This window comes from Aptenodytes patagonicus, chromosome 11 (assembly GCF_965638725.1).
Source record: "Aptenodytes patagonicus chromosome 11, bAptPat1.pri.cur, whole genome shotgun sequence".
NCBI classification, from domain to species: Eukaryota; Metazoa; Chordata; class Aves; order Sphenisciformes; family Spheniscidae; genus Aptenodytes; species Aptenodytes patagonicus.
Window position 1 is genome coordinate 23,051,110 of NC_134959.1, and position 27,096 is coordinate 23,078,205.

The 27,096-nt window shown below is 48.6% G+C and overlaps 1 protein-coding gene across 1 annotated transcript in view; it reads right to left on the reverse strand.

The window, feature by feature from the left end:
* Nucleotides 1-5,169, reverse strand: part of HYDIN (HYDIN axonemal central pair apparatus protein) — a 154,942-nt gene extending 149,773 nt beyond the window's left edge. Inside the window, exons 1-4 of the mRNA XM_076349217.1 lie at nucleotides 5,154-5,169; nucleotides 4,801-4,922; nucleotides 3,530-3,655; nucleotides 1,735-1,854 (exon numbers count right to left, since the gene is read on the reverse strand). Of these exons, the coding sequence (XP_076205332.1) occupies nucleotides 1,735-1,854; nucleotides 3,530-3,655; nucleotides 4,801-4,922; nucleotides 5,154-5,169 (384 nt within the window). The remainder of the gene's footprint in view (nucleotides 1-1,734; nucleotides 1,855-3,529; nucleotides 3,656-4,800; nucleotides 4,923-5,153) is intronic.
* Between the last annotated feature and the right edge of the window lie 21,927 nt (nucleotides 5,170-27,096).

Consider the following 27,096-nt stretch of genomic DNA (forward strand, 5'->3'; position numbering starts at 1 on the left):
GCTTCAAAACTAATTCATTTCGGGGGGGGGGGGAAGAAAAAAAAAGAAAAAATCAACAGTTCACATATTGCCTCCCCCTTGTTGGGCATACAAATCCCAAGGTGCAGCTGTAGAAGTTTATTATTTTTTACTGGGAATGGCAGAAATGTTGATGCAGATGTTCTTTTCCACTTGAGGAAGCATGAATAGAACAAATCAACTGTTTGCCTGTTGGCTGGTACTTGACAAAAACAAACATTTTGAAGTGCCGCGTGGATAACGGACCAGCTGAAGCCAAAAGACTTACTGGGAACGAAGCAGAGCAGTAGGAAAAGAGAAGCTGAGGCACATTTTAATCAGGAAAGGGGATACCTACAGCAAAGAGTGTCCAAAATCAGTGTGGTATCCCTTGGGCACGGGCACCCACACTGCACCTTTCCAATATTCCCAAGCTAAATCCAGACCAGGAATGGCACAGTGCTCTCCAGCAATAACTGAGGGACCACACCTGCATCCTTCCTTGCCAAAGGGTCTTCCATTTTCAACCATGTCCCCGTCAAAACCTGTTATCTCAGAATATACTTTGACTTCTCTTGCCGTTCCTCCACCTGCAATATGCCCTGACAGCTTTTTTTGTCCACTTGTTTGTTTCCCCCAACAGGCAGATTTGGAGAGGGGGTTAATTCACCTGCTCTCGTGTACACTTCCATCTTCCCATCCTGCCCTCCTCTCATGTATAAACCTTACTCTTCATTACAGAATAGTATCTTTAATTACACCTTTCTTTTTCTGACCTTTCTCCGCTTCCAGTACACTTACTGTTATGTGTCAAGAGAAACCCTTGCACGCACAGTGTTCTCTCCCAGAGCACTTTCTAACTCAGCTCCTTTCCTCCCTCCTGCCTTTTCCCCACCAGCTTGCTCTTGGCACATGCCTCGTTCGAGCAAATGTTTCCCCTGCTGAAATTCAAAAGGTCTCAATTTTCCTCTTTGCAGTGGAACAAAATTGCTGACATTTTTCAACTTTTCCCTTCTCCACTTTCTTGGGAAATCTCAAGATGATCACAATTTTTTCAAATAAAGGTGGAGACCTTCAAGAGCACATTACTCTGGATGTGCTATGGTTCTCCAAAGGGAAAGCAGAGAGCCACGCTGTCTTAGAAAAACCTGAGCAGGACTGAATTAAGCTTAGCAGGACCCTAAAGCGGCACCTAAAGGCCTCCCACTGCTTCTGATGAATCAATCTGTTTCCACTGCTGTTTCAAAACACCGTTCCTGGAGTGCTAATGCCACTAATTATAACTTATTCCAGCATAAAGTGGAGAAGACTCAACCCCTGCGCTTTGACAGTGAGCTGCACAGGGGCAGCTAAACGGGCTGCGAGAGGCAGAGATGCCCTGCCAGAAACCAAGATTAACCAAGGAGCCACCAGGACGTGGTGCACACTCAAGCTAAAGCATGAGAGCAGATAAGAACTGTACAGCTGTCAACACTCCCATCAATCCAGGGCTTTCAAGGGGAAGGATGCTGACTAGAAAAGCTCCTTCAGGTTAGATACCACCAACGCATGGCCAAAATCAGGGGAAGAATCCCCAGGATGGGAAGATTTCCACCATCTTGCAAAAATAAAGGTGGTGAGACATTTTATTCTGGATGTGCTGTGCTGCAGCAGATAACTTGCTATGCTGCGTACCATGCGAATTACACTGCTCTCCTCTTCCAGCACAGCGTTAAACCTCCACGTCCCAGCACTTACCTTGTCGTTGTTCCTCAGAACCAGTGGCACTTCGTAGACCTCGCAGGGGATGTAGCTCTGAAATACCACCTCTGATGGGAAAGGCTGAAACAAGCTCTGTTCCAGGTCGACTGCTGAGAACTGGAGATGCAAGACAGAGCAGTGAGAGGTTCAGCTGCTGGGAGAAAGATTCATGGATGAGAATCCTACACTGATCTCCAGTGAAGTACAGTCTCTTGGTGAGTACGTCTGCCCAGCTCACACTAGGGAAACAGTAGCTCACCCACCTGTGTTCTGAACTGATCAAGAGTTTCTGGACCACGCTAAGCAGGCTCAAGCTAAGAAGCTCTTTTGGTAGGTGTTTCTCCAGCTTTCCTTCTCCAAAATGCAAGGCAGCGCTTACCTCCAGCAGAGCCCTGTGCTAACGTGGTCACACAGCTGCAGAGCACCTACTGAAAGAGCCATGAGCACTCATGGAGCAAAGTGAAACCCAAGAATTTACAGGAGATTCCATGGGAAACAATTTTGGGATGATCTTTACTCTGAGACAGAGATACTGAGTCCCACACATCCCCAAATATCTTCTTTGATATAGAGCCTAGAAACGAGTAAGAAGAGAACAGTACCAGAGGAGGTAAGGCCAAAAAGAAAGTAACACTGTAGTTAGGAAAAAGACAAATGAGGTGAATGCTGGATGGTGATAAGTTTCAGCTCTTTTCTCAGCATTACTGGGCAACTTGAGTAAGACTGGACTTGGTATCTCCTTTTTCCATGAGCTTTAAATGGATGCTTTACTCTATCTATTATTGCCGTTTTATTTAATACCACTGCGGAAGCATGTCTGAAAATATACACAAACAGCAAATGCTTACAGAGCAGAGGCATTACTTTGAGAAAATTCCTCCCTGCTTTGCCTCCCCTCTTCCAGCTGCACTGCTCCCACTCGAAAGGCACAGGCAGGTCCCCTGCTTCTCCACAGAAGTCATGGTCACGCTGAAGCTAGTAGCTGCAGCACACTGCCAGTTATTTGTGCATTCATCTGATGTGTTCCCAGCCTCCTGTGCTGTCTAGGGCAATCTTTAACCAACTTGTTACAGGTCTCTTGCTGGCAATTTTCCGCTCAACAGCCTACCTCAGTAATCTACCTATTTGGACTGCGTGTTATACTGAGCAGTCCTATAAGAAAAGCAGCTTTAAATATACATCTAAGTAAACATCGGTCCAGATAGAGCACATCCACTCCCCACTGCCCAGGGCGATTCCCCTGTATGTCTGGCAGCCTGCAAAATCTAACACCCTGTAAGGGCCGCACACATTGTTCCAACCCAAAGCATTAATGCAATTGGTTTTGTTAAATCTGGAGTAATTACCATAAGCCCTCAGCCTTCAAAGGCCGACGCTGTCACCGTTGAGGGAGTCCTATGACCCCAAGCATTTGACAGTGACTACACCAAAGCAAGAGGTGGCTATTTCAGCAGGAGGATGGAAAATGGCAAGCTCGTGCCCTTGTGTCCTGCCCCAGCCTTCCCCCAGTATCGTGCTTTAGTGATGGTAGCTGAACTCCAGCAAAACCCACCAACTTCAGCAGAGGTTACTTATATTGGCTTAGCGCAGATCAGGACTTCAACATCTCACCGAGGAAAAATGTTTTACCCTTTCTCCCAGCAGAAGGAACGCCACCACCACCAGCAGTTTGAAAGGACAACAGGACCTAGTCACCGAGGTATTTAGATAAGCTGGAGGCAAGTCTGTCACAAGCACGCGCCCTCTTCAAATGTCACATCAAACAGCAAGGAAAAGGGCAGGAAAAGGCTACCTTTTGATGGGAGGTTTCACTCATGTCTAGAAGCTGGATAATCCGGGGCCGCCTCATCTCCCGAGTGCTGGCCAGCCTCTGCTCGGTGGTAAGAGACATCTCCTTCAGGAAGGCAGAGGGAGTCAGCTGAAATGCAAAACACCAGCAAGAGCTACAGAAATGCCTTTGTTCAGAAAGGCTTTCCTTGTTCAAGTGTCACTGATGAATAATTTGTGATCACAGCCACTAGGATAGTCCTGGAAGTCCCGCAAGTTACCTGCTGAAATATTTAACATCAGTAAATTAATGATATAGAGCGGAATACACATGCTCTAACCAAGTGGTTCTGTCCCATTAGCTTCTCCTTCATGATTTGATGTGACATGTTTGGGGATTTCTGTTCTCCGGGCATTTGTTTCCTCTTTAGTTTCGCTGGATTGAGCCAGTGACCTTTGAAGAGAGCAGGGAGGAGTTATCAGAAATCCCTTAACTCCATCCTTGCATCATCAGGAGATGTCACTGCTGGGTGAATCAGAGGAGAGCAGAAAAGCAGCATTGTGCCAAGACTGAGATGGAGAGGAATGGGTCCAAGTTTTAGTTATCTCTTTTTAATTAGCACTTGTTTTCTCTCTGTTCTGGCCTCACACACCTCTCCACAGAAGTATACAGAGATATCTCCTTGACAGAGCCTCAGCACTAGGTCATCTCCAGTCAAGTAAGCTCCAGTCAGCAAAGGCGACATTTGTGGATGGGAAGGAGAAATTGCCCTGACTCCATTGCTGTTTGCAGGGCTGGATCTGTGCTCCCCACGGGGTATGAGATATGGCAACTGTTTTGGAACCTGTTCTATCTGGGACCAGCCACGTCTCTCAAGTCTTCAGGCAGAGTCTGAGCAGCCCACCACGTGCCTGGCTGCCTGGAGGACAGGTATGGTCAGAGCAGCACTAGCAAGTATGCCGACATGACGGAAGATATTACTGCCCACACAAAGAGGATGGAAAGAAGCACACGCTCGTGCTTCAGCTGTTCCAGTGCAATGCCCAGTACATTCGTTTAACTTGGCTCCAGTGGCACATCCAGGCAAGACTCTGGACTTTCCCTGAAGAAGCACACAGTCCATCCCCCACTGCACCACGATAGCCACCTCCAGCAGAAGCCTGGCAGCGAAGAGGCGGGGAGGTGGTGTCTGGCTTCACAGTGCTGCTAGGCAACAGGAGGGGAAGGCAGAGGAGGGACACAGGGGGACTTTCCAGCCTTGACGCAGGTCCTACCTGGCCACAGCAGGTACTTACAGTTACGGACTCCTCTGCCTCTCTGACTAGCTTCGGATTACGAGGTGCTACCACTTTGCTCTGGAATCCATCGGCCATTTTGGAGGACCCCATGGACCGATGGATCTTGCCGGTGGCCACGTCTCAGGTCACCTGGAAGGAGCAACAATGGGACTTTGAAAATCCAGAATCCCATTCTGGGATCCCCCATTCTGTTCTGGGGAGAACATAAGGCCTCCCCGCCCTGTTTTGTGATTAGACCATATTTAAGTGGCAGAGCTAAGATTGATAGAAGTAAAACCCCAGAACAAACATTCCCTAAGTCAAAACAGCCTTTTGCTGCGGGTGCAGTCCCACGAGCCACAAACACATACCAGGGCCTGCTGGCATTTCTCACCTTCCCCCCGCTTCCATTACTTTTGGAACCCCATTTACTGGAATTATTAACCAAATCTCTATTAATATCCAAAATGTCCTTTATTACTCTTTAAAAGTTTTTTTGGTGGGAACAGAAGGAAGGTAAATGTCACTTAGCTGCTTCATTTTGCCAGAGCAGCTGACCTGATGTGACAAGCGCGCGCCTGACCCTCCTAAGTGCTCCGAGTATTATGAACAATCTTAAACCCAGGGATCGCTGCTGCCCCAAGCGTTAACAAAATCAGACCACTTTCCTACTTTGCAAACCAAATGTCCACCCTTTGTGCAAAGAGCCTGGTGATGTTTCTAACTAACGGAGCATAGAGTTCAATACTCTGATTAAGAATTATAGTTTCTCAAGGATAATTTGGTTGGTTTAAGTTACAAAAATTATCCGGCAAATATGACTCCTTCCAGGCATGAAATTACTACAGTGCCTAAGAGCATTTCTCCATGGAGAACGAGGGCCCTAATTTTCACTTATTAGCACCCAAACTCAAGGCTCCCTACAGGCATTAGAGGCTGTAACAGCAGAAATAAAAGCATGAAACCATTAAAGGAACATGAGCAATCAGCTCAATATAAATGCAACATATGTGAAACTAGGGCCACTTAAGACTTTATCCTAACGGCCGTTCTTCTCCAGCTTCCTTATCCTACAAGTAGCATTGGTTAACAGGTCCACGGGCCATTCTTCCCCCAGTCACCAGCCGGCCGGTCACCTCTCTTCATCTGTGTCACACAAAGTGCGAGTGCAAGAAATGGCAAGAAGAGAAGACAACCCCAGAAAGTGGGTCTCAAGCACCAATAAAAATCGAAGATAAACATGTACAGTATTTGCTAAGCACTACTTTGGGCTAGAAATAATTTCCCCTCCCTTTCTGGTTATCTGGACCAAGGAACAGATGGATTTGCCCATTTCTTATTTTCTGGGACTTGAAAGACCGGTGCTCTCAAACCCAGCTCTACCCTAAATTTTTTTTCATCCTGACATTAAGTAAAAATCAGAGATCATATTCCCTCCTGCTTCCCTCTGTTCCACATCATCTTTTTTGTGTGGACTTGCTGTACACAGCAAGACTTCATCTATACAAAGATGACCATTCCCTTCCCCTCAAGTTTTACCCACATCCTGCAAGCAAGGCAATAACTTCATTCCTTTACTCCCCAACCAGCTACAGTATTGTACATGTTCGTGGTACTCCCTTTACAGTGTTAGGAAATGACAAGGTTGCCATTTCCTTTTGTTCTGGCAAAAAACATGAGCACAGCACTGTCCTAAGGACATGAGGACATGCTGCAGCAAGAGCTAGGACTTAAAGGGGGAAATAACTATTTTTCAAGAGAAATCTAATGAGGATGATACAACGTTAATCTGGATTTCAATGTTTTATTATTGGGTCTTGAGAATAACTGGATTATTTGTTCCAATTTTCTACCTGTAATTTCACTTCACTTGAAATTAATCCTGTTCTTCATGCCCACAACGCTTATTTCCAGAGGGCTTCCAACCTCCACACCCCCATCCCAGTCTTACAGCTTCCCCCACCCTCCAGCCCTACAGTGAGGCACTTTCACAGCCCCACGGCTCCACTTCCCTAGAGCCTGCAGAGATCGGCCTCCCGGATTAGGAGGAAAGGAACAGAACCGAGAAAATCGGCCACATCTTCCTGCAGAGGCAGGACAAAACAGCAACCACAACACAGCACGCTTCCAGCCCACCACGCCTGTCCAGTGGAAGGAGATCTCTATCCTCCCCACATCAGACAGCCCTCTACCCGCCCCAGAAACGTAAGGAAGGATTGCAGTTCTCCCTCTGCTCCAGGCTCAGGGCACAGACAGCTCTGGCACCTCAGCTTTAGGTTCAGAGCACGAATGCCCTGAACCTGGGCAGAGGAACCAACTGTGCCAGGACACAACAGCTAAGACAACCTAGACAAGCAATGAAGAAATATGCCCAGGGGTGGGGTAGAAATTCCTGACTTGTCTCCAGAAACCAAGATGTATCAGAGCAGGGTGCCAAGCTGAAGATCACCAAGGACATCCAAGCTGCAGCCTCCTCCCCAAGGCTCCCTTTACTCCAGTATCTACAGCTGAGCTAGAAGTCTCTACCATCACTGCAAGTTGCACAGCAATTTTAGAACCCATTAAAAACCCTTCTACCCCCCCAGACTTGCTCTTAGACCAGGTATATAGTTAAATCCTGCTGAGTATCACATAGCTGCTGTATCCCTGCTGTTGGCCCTCCTGCCAACAAAACTGCCTCCTTCCTGCCCAGACACTACCTTAGGACAGGTAATTCATGCTTCTCTGGGAGGATTCACTTTGTGTAGCGCCCAGTCTTGCTTCCTGAATCACCATGGGCTATCTGGTGGCTGTGGAGAGCCTGGAGGGATAGGAGCGGGCCAGGGAACCGTTGGTGTGACCGTGCTCCCACCGGCGCAGCAATAACTGTCACTGGGCCGGTGGCTTCCGAGAGCCCGGTGGAACCTGGAAGGCAACTGACAGAACGTGGAAATTGGGCTGCCCAGCATCTCCTCTCCTCAACTGTTACAGCCTTGCCAGGCAGAGCAGGAGGATTTTACCAGGACCTCAAGGACGGAGAGAGTTCAGAGCTTGACATTAGCTAAAGTCTGCTCGTTTCTCTGCTGCTGAGCTCCTCCTGCTCTAACGTGGGGAGATACTGCACAGGCGCAGGGTGCTGTGCGGAGAAACTTCTCAGAACAGCAGCATCTCATCCTGTAAGCAGCATGATAGGAAAGGTCCACTAACCCAGAAAAGAGTCGGGGTTTAGCACCTTAACCAGTTCCACACCAAGGGAACAGATGCATATTCAAGCATTTGTGGCTTTGGGATTTCTTCAGCTCTAGGCTGGAGTGGAGACTCTACTTTCTGCCTTGAATTTTCTCAGTATCATAATCGGTCGACTTAGTCTCTACTCTGGTAGTTTACGATGCCACTGAAATGCCTTGATAAAGTTACAGCCTTGCAAAACACTGCAGTCCATCTATTTCTTAAACATCTCACTCCGCAGTGAATGATTGCGGCAGTATTAGAAGGTACGCCTTAGAGTACCATTTGTTAATGTTCCACGAGCTTCGGATAAATTAATTTAGACACTGCAGACAAGCTAATCATTTCTTTGTTTAAGGAGTAAAGAAAAAGTTTCCATGCTGACTTACAAAGCAAGAATTTAATTTCTATTTTGCTCGCCCAGGGAGGACCCCAATCACATCAATGCAAGAGAGAGCAGGCAAATCACCGTGTTGCCGCAGCTCCAACAATGCCTTTAGGGGTGTCCTCTGTTGTTGCACCTGGTGAATACCCCTCTGATGAGCTTGTTCCAATTAACCGTGCACACATATACACACACACCGGCCAGGGACACCCAACTTACAAAAGCATCTCAGCTGCCAGGGAGCTTCATGCATTTTCAGCGCAGCATATGCTATAAACACAAGCTTCTCAGGAGACTCTCGGCCACAGGCAAACCAAATCATCACATCTGCTTGGCAGGGAACAAGGAACCCGCAGTCTGAAAACCAACGTTCATTATTTGGGGGTTTAGAATCCAGTCAGGGAGGATCCGAGCCCTGAAAACTAACTGGCTCTCCAGTCAGCTAGCCTATGGAAACTCGCTCCAAAACATCTGCATGGTGTCCAGCCACAAATCTGAGTGAAAACTGGAGAGCTCAGGCAAAGAAACCTCAAATGTGACACCCTTGTGCGCTCAAGGTACTGAGACAGAAGCACTATAAGGAAAGGAAACTGGATGGTGGTTGATGCTTCCCGTCTCAGAAGGGAGACAGATGTCGAAGTGAGACCCATTGAGTCTCTCATGCTTGGTCTGAGATGCGCTCACAGGGCTGCCACCTTGTGCTCCTTCCCAACAGCTCCAGCACATTACAAGCAATGTTAGAGCCTCACCTGCTCAGCACAGAAGTGACTCCTGCCTGCTGCAGGCAAATAGCACACCAGGAACCAGGTCTCATGCTCCGAGGACTTGCCAGAGAAGCCTCAGGTGCTCAGCAAGGGAAACTGCTGGCTGCAAAGTATCTTCACAGCACTGCATTGTAGAACCGACACGAAACCCATACAAGGCTTGCAAGCACCTCAGCACCCCAGTGCTAAACCTGATGCTTGGTACTTCGATCTGCTCTCATCAACCTCAACAACCCTGCTCCCATGCTTGGCTGTGTTCCTGCTATTGAACTCACCATCTATTTTTCCAGCCCAAACCCTCCTGCCCTCCCAGATAGATGGAGGGGGCTAAAGCCATTCCTTAGTCCTGCTTGTCAGCAAGGACAAGGTCACTTCCACATCTCCTAGCCCTGCTGCGTGGAGAAATCAAGTGAGAAAAAGCCTGATCTGCAGGCTAGCAGCTAGGATGCTTGAGAGCTAAGGAAAAGTCTTGGCTGGGGGGCTCTGCTTCCTGGATTACAAAGTCTTTTAGCTAACGACTATTTAACATGCAATGCATAAGGAGTCTCCAGAGGAAAAAAATATCAGAGACCAGGATCATCTTCAAAGCGAAGGAAAAAGATTTGTTTCATGATGTGGGCTCACAGCTACTACAGACTCCTTGCTTCAGGCTAGGCAGAAGAGAAGGGTCTGCACAGGATCGCTCTGCTCCCAGGTGAGTATTTTTGTCCATGAGCTACCTTAGGGGTAAAGAGAAGCACCTTCACCTCTTCTCTTTAGGGCAGTAATATTAACCTCTGAACACTACCTGGCTCATGGTACGGGCTAGGGTCATACGGCCAAAGTAGCTGTAGGCACAAGGCAGGGCTCCACACAAGCTCAGTCATGCCAGGACCTGGAAAATTCAGAAGGCTCAACAGCACAAGTACAGGCACAGAGGGGCCCTTCAGTGCCCATGGGCTTGGAAAAAGCTGCACTGAGGAAAAAGTTGATGTGAGCACTTAGATATGGCCCTGAAGCATCCAAATCCCTTTGTGCATGTGTCCAACAGCTTCCCTCTGTAAAATAAAACTGAACAGCTCTCTGATGATACTGTGCTGAAAAAGACAGGAAATTAAGAAGAAACAGCAAATTTCTTAATGGACATTAAGAAAAAAAGGGAAGTTCCATGTAAAAGCACAGCTTCATGTCTATACAGATCCTGTGGCTGTCACTATGCCATGTGCCAGTGCTCTTATTTTAAGGGACCCCATGTCACTTGTGCTGAAGCAGCAGCACCAACCTCTGAGCTGGTCTGATACCAACCGATCACCCTCCAGACTTAAAGGCTGGGGTTATATTGGCACACTCTGCACTACAATACACTACAACCAGCTTTTCTTGTAGGAGCACAGACTAGTGGCTGAATCTTGCTTCAGTATACACAACAAATCCTCTTTCTTCCTCCTTCCGCAAAGATAAACCATCTCTCTCTGGAGTAATTGGTTAATTCGCCTTTCTATTACACTTTGCTGGAAGAGTGAGATAGGAGATCTGTTGAAAGTGAGAATCAGGATGCTATCGAACAATTTTGTTCAGCTAAATCATCTTGCCTTGTTCAGGCTTAAGTAGCAAGATCACATTTCTTGCCTAGAAATCACCTGCTTAGCTATAATTATAATTTCCAGGACTAATCTCTTGCCCCTCCAGCCCACTGCTAAGTGGCTGAGTGCTTTCTAAATCAAGTCTTGCTACCCAGGAAGCCTCAGCTGTCACCTTTATATTCCAGTCCCCCTGTATTTTATCACTTCAGTACTGTCATCCTGAAATTTATTACAAAAGCTCTACCATAGCCAAGATAACTAATAGGAGCCTAGTGTTATACCTTCCTGTTATTTCTTTTAATAAACTTCAACTCTCAGCTGACAGTGAGGTGGACCAAGCTCCCTTCCAAGGCTCTGCTGGAGATTCCACAGCTCCGCGTGCTATAATTTACAACTGTGGCTCCTGCCTTAAGCATTCACAGTACTATTTTCCCTTTCCCAACTGCCTCTCCCAGCATCTATCTCTGCTATCCTGGCTTTGCAACTTGCATCAGCTCTCCCTTTTTATTTACTCTTTTTCTGGCATCTGGACCACATTTCATTTTGGTTCGCAATGCATCAGAGGTTCCATGCAGCTAGCGACTTTGGAGTGGAAAGCAGAAACCAAAGGACTATTAACGGATCCCCAGGTCAGGAGCAAGCGGCCATATACTGGGTCAGAGCTGACTCTGCAATGGTGAATCCAGAGCAGCAGGTTAGCGAAGCAATACTGCTGTTTAGTAGCTACTGTCAAGACCTCATCCAAAGTTCATGGAAATCATAGGAAGACTCCTGTGGATATCAGATTGTTTCCACATGTGATATCTTACTCCACGGCAAATGCTCGGACGTGCCACTTACACTAGCCTGCAAAGGAGAGCTAAGATGAAATGAACAGTTCTGTACTCCCTGGGGGCTCAAAGCATATGAACCGCCGCTCTGCTGACATGCAATGATTTGTTAATCTACCATTTAACTGCACACCCAAGCTGGAACAAGGGGCACTGCCAGCATCCCTAAAAACCACCCTCTCTCCCTTTCTGAACCATCTCTTAGCTTCTGCAGCATCAATTCGCAGCGCACAGCACATGTGTTCACATCCTGACCAGCTGCCTTCACCAGCCAGGAGCCTGAGAGGTCAGGCATCAGCCGAGTTGTCCGAAATGCTCCTATGAACCTCAAGCCAAGCTAAACTGTTTTAATCTCAATCTTCAAAACCTTCCCAATGAAAGTTTTGTGTATTCGTGCCCAGTTCTCACAAAGGAGTTTCAATCTCTGGAGGAACATAAACGTTAACTGAATTCAAAGATGCCAAACTGGAGACAGGTAAACAACCAAAAGCAGAGGCAGGAATACCACCCCCCAGCTTCACCCTGGCTGGCTCCAGCCTCGTACCCAATTATCCAGCGCAGACACACACATTACTGGCTGCCAGAACAGTAAATATTCCGTATTTACTGGATTACTACTGTAATACTATAGCACTTGGCTGTAACCCCGAGGTGTTACAGAGCAGGCTTTGGCTTCACAGAGTTATTTCCCACTGTTCAGTCAAGGCTCGACAACCTGTTATGAGCAATCTGCACTCTCCTGGAGCAGTCTAGCCTTTGTATTTTCCCTAGATGTATGCAGGAATTGCTTCTACTCAGAAAATCAAGTAGATTTTAAAATGCAAGGAAAGGATATTCAGGGTGAGTTAGCTTTGCAGTCACTTCTACCTAGGCCATATGTTGCATTTTTCATCATAAGCCTTCACAGCATTTTATAGACAGAGCAAGAATAATCAGTCTCGTCCCTCATTTACAGACTGGGCAACACAGATTTAAGGCCAAAACATCCAAAAGCCCACATGCAAGACAAGGAGGGCAAGACCAGCAGCGGCGAGGCAGGCAGCCTCCGTCCCCTCCACATTTAACCCACAGCCTGGACGCAGTCACATCCGCATCCCGTGGGAAGAAAGGAAGAAGTTTAGGAAGTTTCTCTTTTGGGGAGCAAAGCTTGCTCCCTGTCCAGCTCCGGGGCAGGGGGAAAAGGGGCTCCAACTCCCAGTCCCTGACACAGAGAAAGTGCTGCAGCCTCCAGGTTCCTCTCACCCAGCACGAAAGCCCCCACTTTGCTCCACAGGCAACCTCACCCCTATAGTCCTCCCCATAAAAGCAGCTTTCTTGCAGGGAAATGGATCCCACAGGAGGGTAAGCGCAACCCACTGCCAGGAGACCTCTGGCAGGACCAAGGTCACCCTGCCCCACACGCACCCCCCATTCCCTCCCCTCCCTTGCACAAGGGATGCCCCCAACACCGCTGTGCAGGGCAGGGGGTGTCACCCCACCCCGAGCTCCCCCGCAGCCCTGGGTCTCTGCTCAGCCCCGCTCCCAAGCCCCTCGTCCTGAGGCTGAGCAGCCTGGGCGCACCGGCACCGAAAGCTGCCCTCCATATTTTTTGGCAGGGGAGGGGACGCAGCCACCATCAATCCCAGCGCGGGGGCGGTCACCAGCATTCCCCCCACCTTTCCCAGTCCGAGGAGGGGGGGACAGATATGGGGGCCCCACTCACACAACACTGGATCCCCGCTGCCGGCCGGGCTCTCACCCTCGTTCCCGAAGCAACAGGGCTTCCCGGTCGGCCCCAACACCACCATGGCAACGGCAGGGACGCCAAGATGAGGCAGCGGCTCCGGGACAGGACAGCGGACACGGAGGCAGAGGGGACGGGGGAGACGGTCTAGCACCCACCCGGCCCCGCAGAGGAGCAGCTGCTGCCTGCAGTCCCCCTGCTCCAGTGCCGCATCCACTGGCTCGGTGGAGGGGAGACCCAGAAAGCATCACGAGAGCCCAGGCCTGCCAAACTGCTTCAAGAGCTCAGCTTCAGCAGGGAGCTCCCACCCCAGGATTACAGAAACCAGCTGCACTTCCCTCACGTCTTGTGGCACGGACACTGGAGATTCCTGGCTAGCAGTGCCTTATCCCAAAGCAGTAACAGCAGCTCAGAAAAAGCATATAATGACCACAGCAAGCATGCGGTGAAATTGCCTCCAACACACCCTCCCAGCTTCAGCACAGCCACATCCCCGTGTGTGTTACCCTGAAACAGAGCAGCGATTAGAGAAATTCATGGCAGAATCCAAAGTGTTTCTCCCGGGTCTAAGAAAGCGAGCTAGCATGCAGGACTGATCACGAAAGAGCCATGCACCACCTAGAAACACCCAGTACGTCAGTATGTCCTAAAAATCAAGTCACACACAACCCACAGAGGTGCCAGCACTGCCCTCAAAAGGGACTACCTGCTCTTCTCTCCCGCTCACTTTGTGATAACTTGGGCCCCAGGTCAACCAGCTCACCTGCTTCGCTGCCATCTCGCACCTCCCAGTCTGCCTGTGGCAGGGCTCTCAGCACCGGCTGACACCCGTGCACAAACCAGCACAGCCGACCTTGTCATTCTCAGGGAAGCACTGTAATAAGTAAACCCCGATAAGCACAGCCTAACACACGCAGCTCTAAACCCAGGCTCCCCCTTACTCCCCTCACTGAGGGGCTCCAGAGGAGTTCTGAGCTCTATCACTGGACCGGTGGTCCATTCAAACAGATGCGTTTCACCTGAGTGCCTCTGCCCAGTGCTCTCATGCAGGGTCTAACACAGGGCTAAAGGGAGGTCCGGTGCTTGCTGAGTTTTGCTCAAATGCCTCATGTTCATTTCAAGGCCAGAGATGCTTCTGCAACTAAGAAAAAAGAACTGGTTGGTTGGCTGACAAGACTACAGTGGAAAACTGAAGTTGCATAAGATAGCAAATGAGAGCACTTCCAAATCAGGTATCTGGAGATTAATTCCTGCTTCACAGTGAGCATCACTGGTATTTCATTAAGAATCCATCCAAGTCACCTCAAACTCTGAGCCTTGGGCAAATGCCACAGGACTACAAAGTGTGAAACAATTATCTAAAAAGAATGTGTCATCTATCCATCTTCCCCATGCTTCCTCTCAAATAAAAAAGGCTCCTGCCTAAATAACCAGACCTGAGGAGACCCACAGTCATTAATGCACTTCACCTGGGAACGCGTGCCTTGTGTTCCTGGATAACAGCAAGCCTTGAGGCAAGGCTCACCCTGTGCCACAGGAGAGGTGCACAGCAGAATGCCTGGTTCTCAACACAGTCTCTTCCAAGGACTGAGCAAAAAAAATACAATAAGAATTCACCCCCAGTATGCAGCACATCACCCTCTGGCATCTTCAGCATGAGCATGACCTGGGCTCATCCTCCTCCCACCATACTTTCACCTCAGAGTTATACGTTACCTATGGGCCAATTCATTTTTTCCTTGTCTTCCCTATGCTGCTACAGAGATGAGCAAGTCATTAACTGACAGAGGGAAACACAGGGCTCCGAGGTCAGGGAAGCAGGGCAAGATACGACCTGCAGTTCTTCCAAGCCACTGCCTTCCTTCATCAGCCTCAGATCAGCAAAGGTCAGTTTATTCACCCCCATTTTACCAGATGGACATTGTGATATGGATACCATAGCCTGGTTATTTCACTGTATTTTCTCATATAGATTAAGACCCATCAAGATCTTATAGATATTGCACAAAGTTTAGGCAGGATTTTTTTTTTCCTAGACGGGTTCAATCCAAAGTAAAGCAGAGTTCACAGAACGAGAGAAGCCTGGGACAGGGGAGCTCAAACATGCTGGACAGGGAGAAACATATGCTGAAATTTTTTAATGCACGTGCCTTGACTTCAAAGCCTTTTTCTCCTTGGCTCCTCTTCCCACATCCCAGCTCCCATACATCACTCCCTTATTTCAACTCCAGGCAAACCTCCACCTGCTATCGCCAGACCCTGGGCTGGACATACCCAAGCCCATCAGCTGGAGGGCAACTACACCAGCACACACAGCAATGTGGTTTATCACTGTGGAAATTCCAAATTCCAGCACTGAAGAGGTCCCCGCTTGGTAAGAGCACACCAAGACAGTCTGCAGGAGCTAATTTCAGCCACCCAGGCTAGAGAAGCACAGCACCCAGAGGGCCCCAGCTCTATCCCTGGCTCAGACAGGCTCTTCAGCCACGCTGCAGTGCCCATCGCTAGAGGGAGAGCCTGGGTAAGCCTTGCAAAACCTGCTCCCAGCCCAGAGGGAGGCAAACTCCCTTTGTCAGGGCCTTAAACACCCAGACAAAATCCTGGCAGGCAGCAAGGTATAGCTGATGCAGTCCTGTGAAAGGGGAGCTGCAAAGACCCCGGTGATCAAGCAGAAGGGGACCGGTGCTCTCTGCAAAAAGTAGCGTTATTTGATTCTCTCGGCTTTTGCACGCAAAGTCCTCAGGGGGGTTCTGGCGTTTTGCAAAACACATGCATTCTGCCAAAGCTGCTTAATTTCTGATGGCAGGGAAGGTGAACACTGCAGATTACTACTTTCTCTAGCTAACAGGGACTTTGAGGGACAGGAATACACTACATTCCCAGAGAGCACAGTGGGGAGATGTCGCTGCAGGTGTACGCTGTCAGCCAGACCTCCCTCCACTGCTGGCAGCTGAGCAGAGGGAGGCCACAGCCAGCTTGTCCTGTAGCTTCTTCACCATAACCATGGCTCTTGATGACTACAGACAGCAGGCAACCCTGCCAAGCTGCCGTTTTTGAACGGCAACGGACCTGAAATTAAAATCAATATGGGTGTACATACTTTGCAAGCCTACACACACGGTTCAGGACACCCTGCAGGATGTAGAGGACTGCAGCCGCCGCTTTCTGACTCAGTCCCGGGCTTCACCATACTCGGAGATGGAAAAGTCATAAAGACAGACCATCCCTATCACAGACCTCGCTGCCCAGACACACAGGTGTAGCTGAGACAGGGAAATGGAGGGAAGACCAAGTCTCTTCCAGGCTTATTCCTCAGGACAGGGCTTATCAGTTCAAAGGCGGCTTGCAAGCTAGCCACAAAATGAAGCGTCAGCCACCTCCCCCAGGGGAGACCCACACTTTCAAAAAGAGAGCCCAGAAGCTGAAATGCACACCACCACGGATGCTCAGGACCACGGGCTCAGAGGAGGCGCAGGGTTTATATCACTGCCCCCTCTCCATTCCTGGGGTTGTACATAGCCACCTCTGCTCCCACAGGGACCAACAAGCCCCTCTTCCCTTGCTAACACCCTCTCTGCCCCATGAGCTCACCTCTGTTTTCCTTCACAATATCCAATTGTCACCATTAAGTTCACCTTGGAGCCATCATTCCCAATTCACACTTGGCTCTCAGTTGGCTGCCTGTGTTTCTGACTCAAAGAAGGACCCATTTCAAGCAGCACAGACTGCAGCTAGTCCCAAGGAAGCAGAAAGGGGCTTGCACTTGCACACAGCCCAGCTCAGAAGCAAGCCAGCCACCTCAGCACTTCAGACAAGCCACCCTTCTCCATCCTAGCAGGGTCTGACCAAAACCAGGCTGTTGGCCCTGCTCTCTTTAGAGGCACAGGTAACTGTTAGTCCATGCAGGGAGCTGCTCTACAGGGCTGAAAATCCTTCCCCCCATCCCCTGGGAAATGCTGTTTACATAGCTCTTACCCTCCTGCAGAAACAAACAAGCACACAGTCAAGAGCAACAGGCAGGCATCTTGCATTATTAACCTTTCCTTTGCTGCAGTGCTAGAAGGACACAGAGCACTATCAGCCAGCGTCCCCCAGAAGCCCTGCTGCAAGCTCCGAGATGAGACCTGACAGCACAGGCACTGTCTAGCTTCTGAACACCAAAACCAGAGCCCCTGGGGGGGGATGAAACAGGCACATCAGAAAGTGTCATCATTGCTGCACTCACCAAATCAAACCCACAGAATAATTGGACACGTTTGACATCTTGCAGAGGACACAGAGCCACAGCAAAGGCAAAGACAAGGGCTGCAATGAGGAGCCAGGGAGAGGAGGGAAGTGCTGGCACAGACAGCTTACACGATCAGATGGGAGCATTCTCCACCCCCATTTTAACCCATGAAGGAAGAACTCCAGGGCTCAGTTAAAGAAAGGACTGACTGCAACACTCAAATCACTTTAGATGCTATCAAAACATTTCCTACTGAATAACTGCAGTGAGATCACTTACCCAACTGCAACTTCATGAAATCCCAATCATGAAGTCCCAAATATGCAGCCCATAATCCTCTTTACTCCAAGCAGGGTTCATATTTGTTTTCTTCTGAGAAAGAAGGAAAATAAAGTTGGCTCCTTTTAGCCACGTTCCCCCTGCCTTCCTCTGAGCAATGCAATCCCACATTGCAGGGGAGAACATTGATTTTTTTTTTGGTAGCACAGACCACAACGCACAGCCCTGGGTTTGCTTTCTCCATATTTATTCCCATGTTGGGAATCAATTTTGTTGCCTCACTTTTTGCTTATTTTACATCTCGCTTCCAAACCCTGAACTGCTTCTCTACTCCTTTTCTGAATCAAGACAGTATTTCAAATGCCTACATTTTGGAGACCCTGACATTAGCTGTGCAGCCATGAAATCCAGAAAGAGTAAATTGTTTTTTCCCCACTGCTTTTTAAAACAAAGCAAAGTCCTTGGCCCCGACAAGTGTAATGCCTCCTAGGTTTTCCTTTTCCTTAATACTACAAAACCATTTAATCCAGCCAGCTGTCTTTGTGTAACTGCAGAAGAAAATTTACAAGCCTCAAGAAGTTAAGTTAATCACAGTTCAAGGGGAATCTCTGACATGGAGGTTAGCAAGGCAGTAACTGAGGCTGTGATTGCCAGGAGACAATGCCACAGGAAGATGGGTAGATTTTGGACGGAGGTTCAGGCCTGACTCAGCAAGGTACTGCCATAGCATCTCAGCCTAAACAAGAAAGCAGACAGATGTCAAGGCCACTGATCACCTACGCAATTACAGGACGGTTTGATAGTTGTTCCTGGGGCTGACACTACCTTAATCCTTAGTCTCGGCCTCATGTTTCCTCTGGCAGCTAAAAACCATCTAAGTCCCCACGATGTTGAGGACAGAAACACGCTGCAGTACCACCACACTGTAGGACCAGGGCTTAGTGGTCTTTCACAGTCACAGAGGCAGAGCAGGGGTCAGTCTCTCCTCCCTCACACCCAGCCCTTCTCCTCAGCTGGCAGAGTCCTGCCAGGGCATTCTCCATCCCATCCCATGCCATGGGGCACCCCAGGTTGGGGAGTACCCGGCCCTCCTCTCCCCGACCCAAGATACAGGACCTCCTTCAGAGCCTAAGCACATAGCAGCTCCCTACTACTTGGCATCACACGCATTTAAAGCCACGGCAATACCTGAGCACCCATGGCAAGATCCTCCCATGGTCAGCTCCAAGGATCACACTAAATGCCACAAGCAGTCTTTCCCTCCAACTTCTCCAGACCAAGAAAAATCATCCTCATGTGCTTAACCTGATCCATAAACAGCTTGCTCGGCATTTGCAGCTTCTGGCATCACTTGGCAGCTCCATTTGCAGTAGGACTGGTCTCCTTGGCTCCTGGCTTCACGGCCAGTCGGTCATCCACAGCCCCAGCAGGTCTAGTACATCTCCCGCAGGGCACTTTCAAATGCCAACATCTGGTTCTGTGATTTGAAGCAAGGGAGAGAAAGATCAGAAAACACAACAGTTCTAAGAGGGACACAGGGAAGGGGCAAACCCAGCCCCTGACATGCGTTTCAACCTGAGCCCACAGGAGCACCTGGCACAATCACAGCAGCTACAAAGCACCATAGGATGTTCAGAAGCAGTGCTGTGAAAGGAGTAGCTTGTTTTATTTGTCACTTGTGAAGCACTGAAGGGACAAGCTGGTCTCCTTGCCGCTGCCAGGCCAGCTGGTGCAGCTCCCTGCAGCACACAGGGCCGCACCTAAGAGGTGCTGGGGCAGCCTGCAGGCACCAGCTCTGCTGTGCAAGGAAGTTACAAACTGAAGCAGGCACCAAGAAAAAAAAGCAAAACTGAATGTGGCTTTACCTGCTCTGGGCAGTTGCCTTCACAGGCCCAATACGACCATGCAACAGCCACAGTTGCTGAGTTTGAACTCAGGCAAAATCTCAAAGCAATTGCTGGTTTGCTTAAGAAGGGCGTACTGGATTACCTTTTGCTTAGTCAAATATTTGACTGCATTTGTGTTCAAAAGTCTTTTGCCAAAAAGACTGGGAGTTTTTGTTAAAGAACAGCCACAGAGAGGCCGCCCTGGGCTAGAATCTGAGCCAGGGCTTTCCGATTCTTAAACAGGGCACCTAGTGCATCCCTAAAAAGAACCTCTGCTCTGCCATGGAGGTACTGTCAGACTCCACAGCTTTGATGTGATCGAGGTCTCCATGCTGACTCCGAGCACATCACATTTTGGCAGTGGGAGCAGAGGGGCAGATTTTCATTTTCCACATAGAGATTGTCCAAGCTGAACTGTTGAACAAGCTCCTCCTCAGGTTCTTCCTTTGAACCTCTTCCCATCCTTCACACGTCCCAAGAACAACCATGAAATCAAAGAGCCAACAACAGAAACAGCCCCAAACATCTCCTGCAGATTCTCCTTGAGAGAAACCTTCCTGCCCATGAAAGACCAGCTTTGTAATAAACACATGGCCTCAAAAGCAGAGGGGGAAAACCCTTCAAAACACAAAGCAGGAGTGGAGCCACTCATGAAATTAGAGCAGTTGATCGGAAAAGATGATAGGTCTGTGTAGGGAGCCCCAAAGGTTTGAAAGAATTAAGTTGTCAAGCCACTGATAACATATTTAAAATAGCTGGGGTTTTAGAAGACAGTAACCACATAAAAAAAGTAAAAAAATTTAAAAAATAGGCAGCCCAGTGGGCCTAGGAACAGCCAGGTTTGTGTGTCTGCAACCATCGGCACAAGCATCTCTGAGTTGCAAGGCTCAGAGCTGCAGGACAGACTCACCCGATCCGGAGCTGTCAGCCTCACTGCAGAGTTTTGGTTTCTCATTACTGGGTCTGTTACAGGAGCAGCTCAAGAGGGTGCAGGTTTGATTTGAGCAGCCTCTCTCTGCCAAACGTGAAAGCAAGGACCTGAGTGCCCTATTTGTGACTTCCTCTCACATTGAAAAGTCTTCCTGGTGCACTCTGGCACCTGATCTCATTAAAAGGGAAGAGAGGGAACAGATGGGAACATAAAAAGAAGCTGTCAGCTGCCAACCACTGACCCCATCCCAACTCCACCCCTCTCCCCACTGCGGCAGGAGCACAACTGGCTGCTCTCGGAAGGACGACAAGGCCAGCAGGAGACAAGGAGGATTTCAGGTGGACAATAAACAGCAGGAACAGATGAAATCTTGGTAAATAAGAGCTCCTTCTGTCAGGAAGGAATTCATCTGCAATCAGGAAAGACGACGCACAAGGACTGTGCCATGTCTGGGAACCCTCCTGTCCCTGCAAACGGTGAGAAGTGGTGTGTTGGCTGAAACAGCCACAGCGTCTGAAGCCTTTGCAGCATGCCTCTGCCTCCAGGCACCAGCAAACCCAGGAGCAAAGTCCCAGTACACAAGCTGGGATCCCCAGCGGGGCCTGCAGGAATCTCACACTCTTGTCTCACAGCCTGTGGTTCAGGTATTCAAGCATTCTAGGAAGCCTCAGACAACCCAGGTGATGTCCCATTACCAAGAGCATAAGAGAAGGTACATATCCACCACCCCTCCTTTCAAGGTGTCTGCTCCATTCCTGTCCCCAGAGCATCCCCCTTGGGCTCCACCAGAGACAGCCCTGCAGCTTTCCCTTACAAAGCAGCACGGGGACTCTCAGGGCAACCAGGCCACAGAGAGGAAACATTCCCTATTTCCTTAACCAACCCAAAACCTTTTCCTCTTTCCTACGGATGGAAAAAATCCCTCCCATGCCAGAGGCAGCACATAAGGTGGACCAAGGATGACACTGAAGGTCACAAATTTGCACTCATCTAATTACAGCTCTGCCAGGGACCAGGCAAGGTGTTTGAACTAGGAGGGACTCAACTTTCCTACCTGTGAGGCAAGTCCAGCAATACTTATTTGGGAAAAGGCAAAGTCTCAAGGGCTAGCAAACAACTTACGTTCAACACAGTGCTGTGAATACTATGGAGAGGCTTATCTAGCCTCACTCTCTGTAATTAGCCCCTCTCTCTGTAATGTCTGAGCAGCCCAGTGTTTTTAGCAACATACAGAATATGCTTTCTTAGTAGAAAATTATCTCTTACCAGTCTAACTTGATGGGAACAAAAAGCATTGCTGACAAAACTTATCTTATCCGTATCCTTACAGCACGCTGGCTAGATCAACGTATCTTTAAAATATGTGCCTGCAGCAGTCCTGAAAGGCAGGGGGGAAAAAAAAAAAAAAAAGCATCTCAGCTTTGTGGAAAGAACTGCAACGCCGATGATACTGCCCAGGAAAATTAAGGTATAAGTTTATCACGCATCAGCTGTTCTCCAGCAACTGCCTACAAGCAGGGTCTTGTCCCATAGAAGATGCAAGGTGTCATACTCCACATTTGCTGTGGGGTTAGATGCCCAGCACGTCTGCAGTCAGGTTACAGCTGCCTGCCTCCTGCCTTGGTCACCCACCTAAAAACCTTGAAGAGGGAAATGGAAGGGCACCGAGCATCCAGCTGGTGCCTTCAGCCCTCAGCATCCTCTGTCTCTAAAGAAAACCAGAACAGGGCAAGTAAAATTATGCCCAAGCACCATGACCTTCTAGAGGCATCCATCAGCCGAACTTCTGAGAAACAAATATCTACAGTTTCTCTTTAGCACGGCCTCAAGGCAGATACCTTCTTTTAACCCTCCCTGGCTGCTGCTCCCACCTTTTTAATTAGGAGCTGGATGCTAATTTCTCCCAGCCAGGTTCACAATAACTTGCTGGGCTGAACACAGAAGGATGGCTTCGGTTTAGTTTTCCTATGACTAAAAGACAGAGGTTTCCAAACCTGCTCGGAAACTAGGTTTTTTTCCTGGCTGGTCTCACCAGCACTGAGAACTCCTTTTACAAATGATATCTCATTAAAGATACATCTGGGATTAACCAAGCTAGCTACATCAAACCTTCACAAGGGATAGCTGGGCTGCAAGGGGAGCTGATGAATCCCCTTATGGAGCAGATCTGGGCAATTAGCCCAGCAATGAGACCGGTCAGGAAGCCAGCCTGTGAATAACACTTCTTCTCCATGAGCAAAAGCAGTGACAGCTTTGCAGGCTGACTCTGGAAGGCTCCAGCTGCTAACAGAGCACAGCTCCCTCCTCCACTGGTTTGCAAACCCATCCCTCCCCCGGCAGAGGCAGCAGATTCAATAGCAAACCTCCCTTCAGACAGGACATTTGAGTCTATAATGGCAGCTTCGGTCCCTGGGCTTAGCTTTGCTCCTCTCCACGGCTCAGAAAGCTTTTCTGCATTGTTGGACACACTGGTCCCTCCCTGCCCTGAACTCGAGAGGGGACCCTGGGGAGGTCAGACCAGTCCCTCCGTGCTTTCAAGCTTGCTGGGCTGTATCTGTGCAATCCACAGTCCCTGCACGTAAGGGCTGCCCTTTTTTTAGTCTCGCTGGCAAAGTGAGCTGAAAAGTAGTCAGGGAGGAGCATTCACTTGGGAGGGCAGGATTTCTCCTTCCCAGCAAGCAGCATTTGCAGGGCAGCAGACAAACCGGCTGACATTTGCAGAGAGCTCCGAAGGCACATAACCCTCTAGAAATGCCCATCATTAGTCCTGCTAATCTTGGCCCACAAAGCTTGTTTGTCTCCCACAAAAGCTACGAGAGCGCACAACTCTTGCACACATCCTGTCTCCCTGGGAACTAATCCTACGCTTGTCCTCCTCGACTTAACTGTCCATTTGAGCCCTCAGCAAAATTTCAAGGCCTAGAAACACCTGGCATGAAATGAAAACAAAGGTCAGATATGAAGTGCAACCTCTCCTGGGGACGTATGCCCACAAGAAACCCTCTCTCATCATGGTCATAATCCAGGTAAGTTTGAAACAGCTGCTCTTGAAGAGAGAAGCAATACAAGGAACTCCCCAGCACATCCCTCCCAAAGCCCTGCTCAGTACCCTGGCAGGGGAGGGGCTGCTGCCAGCACGGGCTCCCTGCCTTCCCAAATTTCCCCCTTAACATTCCCACTTGCCTCAAGGCTATGTACAGATCCATCTGGCAACTTCCCAGCAGCAGCAGTTGTCTTTCCAGTAAAATAAATTCATCTAGGAGAGAAAAGGCAGCTAGCATCTGCTCCCCGGCAGAGCTTGCAGCAGACAGGAATATTACTACGTTTCTACATGTTTTACAATGCTTTTTTCCTCTTCCTTTCACTCCTCATAAAGCAGACCGCATGGGCATCAGCAGGATCAGGCACAGAACCATGGAAAAATTTAGGTGGAAGGGACTTTTGGATGTCTCTGGTCCAACCCCCCCCCCCCCCCCCCCACACACACACACACACAAAACGGACAATTTCAAAGTTAAATCAGATTGTGCAGGAATGCATCCAGCAGTGTTAAATATCTCCCAGGATGGAGATTCCCCACCTCTCTGGGTCACATAAGACTTTACTCGCTTTTAGTGTTACCAGACACACACGTTTGTCCTCAACTACAGCACAGGCTCCAAGAGATTTTTGTGTTGTGATCCTGCAGCCCTTGTCCTGGAAGTTTCCTTCAGCACACACCTTCAAAGTCCTTGGCTCCTTGAAAAGAAAAAAAGTCTCCTGTTTTGGGTGTTTTTTGTTTTTAAGCAGCCATCTGTTGAACTGTTGTCTGAGACCAAAATGCCAGCTGCTTCACACCAAAGAGGAAAGCCAGCGTACAGCAGAAAGGCATTGAGGTTAACTGCCTTGTGCATACGAGTGCCAGAAGGCGCGCAACAGACCAATAATCCCACGGAAATAAAAGCAACCCTTTTTAGCAGTCTTTATCTTTGGTCCTGCAAACGTAATAAGATATCTACCTCTTCTTCACGGTCTCTTGCAATCCAACAGCACCAAGAAGGCCAGTCGTCAAGGCCATGGCATAAACACTAGCACGTGTATGCTCTGTACGTGGGGTGCTGCCAGGAAACGGTGGGCAGAAAAGCCCCTGGTTACAGACCTGTCAGAGAAGCCGAGTGTTGAGATGGAAGAACCACCAAGGCTCTCAAAACTAAGAACAACATACAGTTGGTAAAAGAATAGTAAGTGTCACTGTTTTAAGGAACTGCTAGATCTTTAACTAGCAGCAGGAGACGTAGCATGGGCTGGATTATCCAACATACTCCCATGACAAGCCTTTGCACCTTGCTCTGAAAAAGCTGCTTGCAACCAGCATGTGGGTTAAGCAAAGTTTTACCACCCTCCAGACTGGCAACTCTGTGCTCCTTGGGATGGGGAGACAGTACCAGAGTCATCCCCGTGGCCAATGCTATACACAGGGAGTGAGCATGTATACCATACCCTAAAGCCTGATAGCAACAATAAATTTTGAAAGGGTATTTAATTCAGCCCTGTTGCTACTACAAGGTGAATAAGTACCACTCGCCTTTAAATATGGGTGATTGCAACAAACTGGCACAGATTTATATCTGCTCCAAGTAGACAAGGTACTCTAAAGTGCTAATGTCTGCCCTGGGACCTTTTCAGTAAGAAGTACATGAAGACACAGGCTTCAGACTTGTGCCGGTGAGAAGAGGAAGGGTCCGTATGTCAGTGATTCTTGCTGAACCAGCTCTTGTAACAAAGTCGGGAGGAAGAGTTTGATTTTTTTTTTTTTTATGTTTTGCTACATCTCTAAGTGCTTATTCTCTTTCCTGGAAAAACTCAAGGCGATCGTTGGAGCAGTAACCCAGAAAGGGCACATCCCAGTCTCAGCCATGGTTACCTACATCATAGGAATGGTAAGTTCTGGTCTCCCAAAGCCACCCAGAGCTACCTGCTGTGATGGGATGGGGTTAATTGTGAAGGACTGATGTCTGCTCCACTTCCTGGTCTATCAGCTGAATACAAACATAGCAAGTCAGAGATGGACATCCAGAAAGACAGTTGCTTATACAAACCAAAGGGTTTCAGCCAGAAAATAGTACAGAGAGGCCAGAGTCCCAAACAACCTGATAGAGCATGTGGTAAATGGGCTGATGAAATGGAAAGAAGGAAAAGGGTTCCCAAAGCACCGAAGCCCCACGAGGGAGGAAAAGTCAGAAAGCAGGTAACGCTCCTGAGAGTCAGGCCAGCCGTAAGTGAACCCAGCTCACGGGCTCAGAAAAGCAGAGCTGAGCGCCAAGATTTGCTCAGCTAATATATGCCAAACACTCAATAAAACAGCAGCTCTATATTTTTTTTTTTCCACTGGATGAATAGTCTTTTCTATCAGGATGCAATCAGGAGCCCAACTCCAATGTGGCTGGGATAGCCTTTCCTCTGATTAGGAACCTGGAAATCTCAGCTCAGCCAAGTTTCTTGCTTGCAGGGAGATTGCTTATAACAGCCCAGCAGATTAAATACAACAAGCATTCACTGCAAGGCAAAACCAGAGCTGCTGCTTGCCTGTTCATACAGCTGCAGTGCATTTTAGTTGAGAGAACAGAGCAAAGGATCATTCTTTCACTGGTCCCTTAAAATTAAAAGTACGCAACTCCTTTCCATCACTCATTTCCATCCAAATTTAAAAGACTGGAGGTGTTCATTTCTTTCTGGAGTCCGGGCAAAACAATGGGGACTTGTCACCTCCACACGTCTGCACTTAGGACTTGTCCACGTGTGACTTACACAACCACTGCAATAACATGGTGCAAAAACAAAAGTCTATCCTAACACTTGATAACCAAGCCTAGGAGGGTACAGCTCATGAAACAGCAGGGCCAAAACCTGAAACAAAGATCTGCCCAGGACATGGGGAAGAACGGAGAGGAAGATGCAGTGCTGGAAGCACTGGGTTCCTGAAGCTAATAGCAGCATGGATGCAATCTAGACAAAAAGCTCTACATGTTGCATTCCCATCGAGTAATTAGTGGGAGGTTTAGCTTTCTGTATTTTTAAGGTTGTCCTGTACCTTGCTAGAATACGGCTTGCTAGAGGGGTACGTCTCCTACAGATCCGCAGTAGAGGATGTCTTAATCCACTCAGCCTTGGCAAAACAAAGCTGTATACTAATGATAAAAAGCAGACCTGAGCTGAAAGACGGGACCACTGTGAAAGCCGCTGTCTGAAGTCCAGGACAGAAAAGCAGAGGTCTCAGGTCTCCATCAAAAGGGGCTACTTCCAAAGTGCCTCCTACCTTCTGGACAGTAAAGCAGTAACTTGCAGACCAACCACGTCTTTGAGAAAGTCTGAAGCCTCCACTACGAACACCAGACAAGCCCCAGATAGTTCAGCCAACCCTGTGCTGAAGACATTCACAGCCAGGGAATTAGCTAAATGCAGTTTAACTTTTTTGCCTGCTTAATCTAGAGCACTTTTAAATCCCTATATATCAATCCAAATTGCCAGAGGTATTTTAAA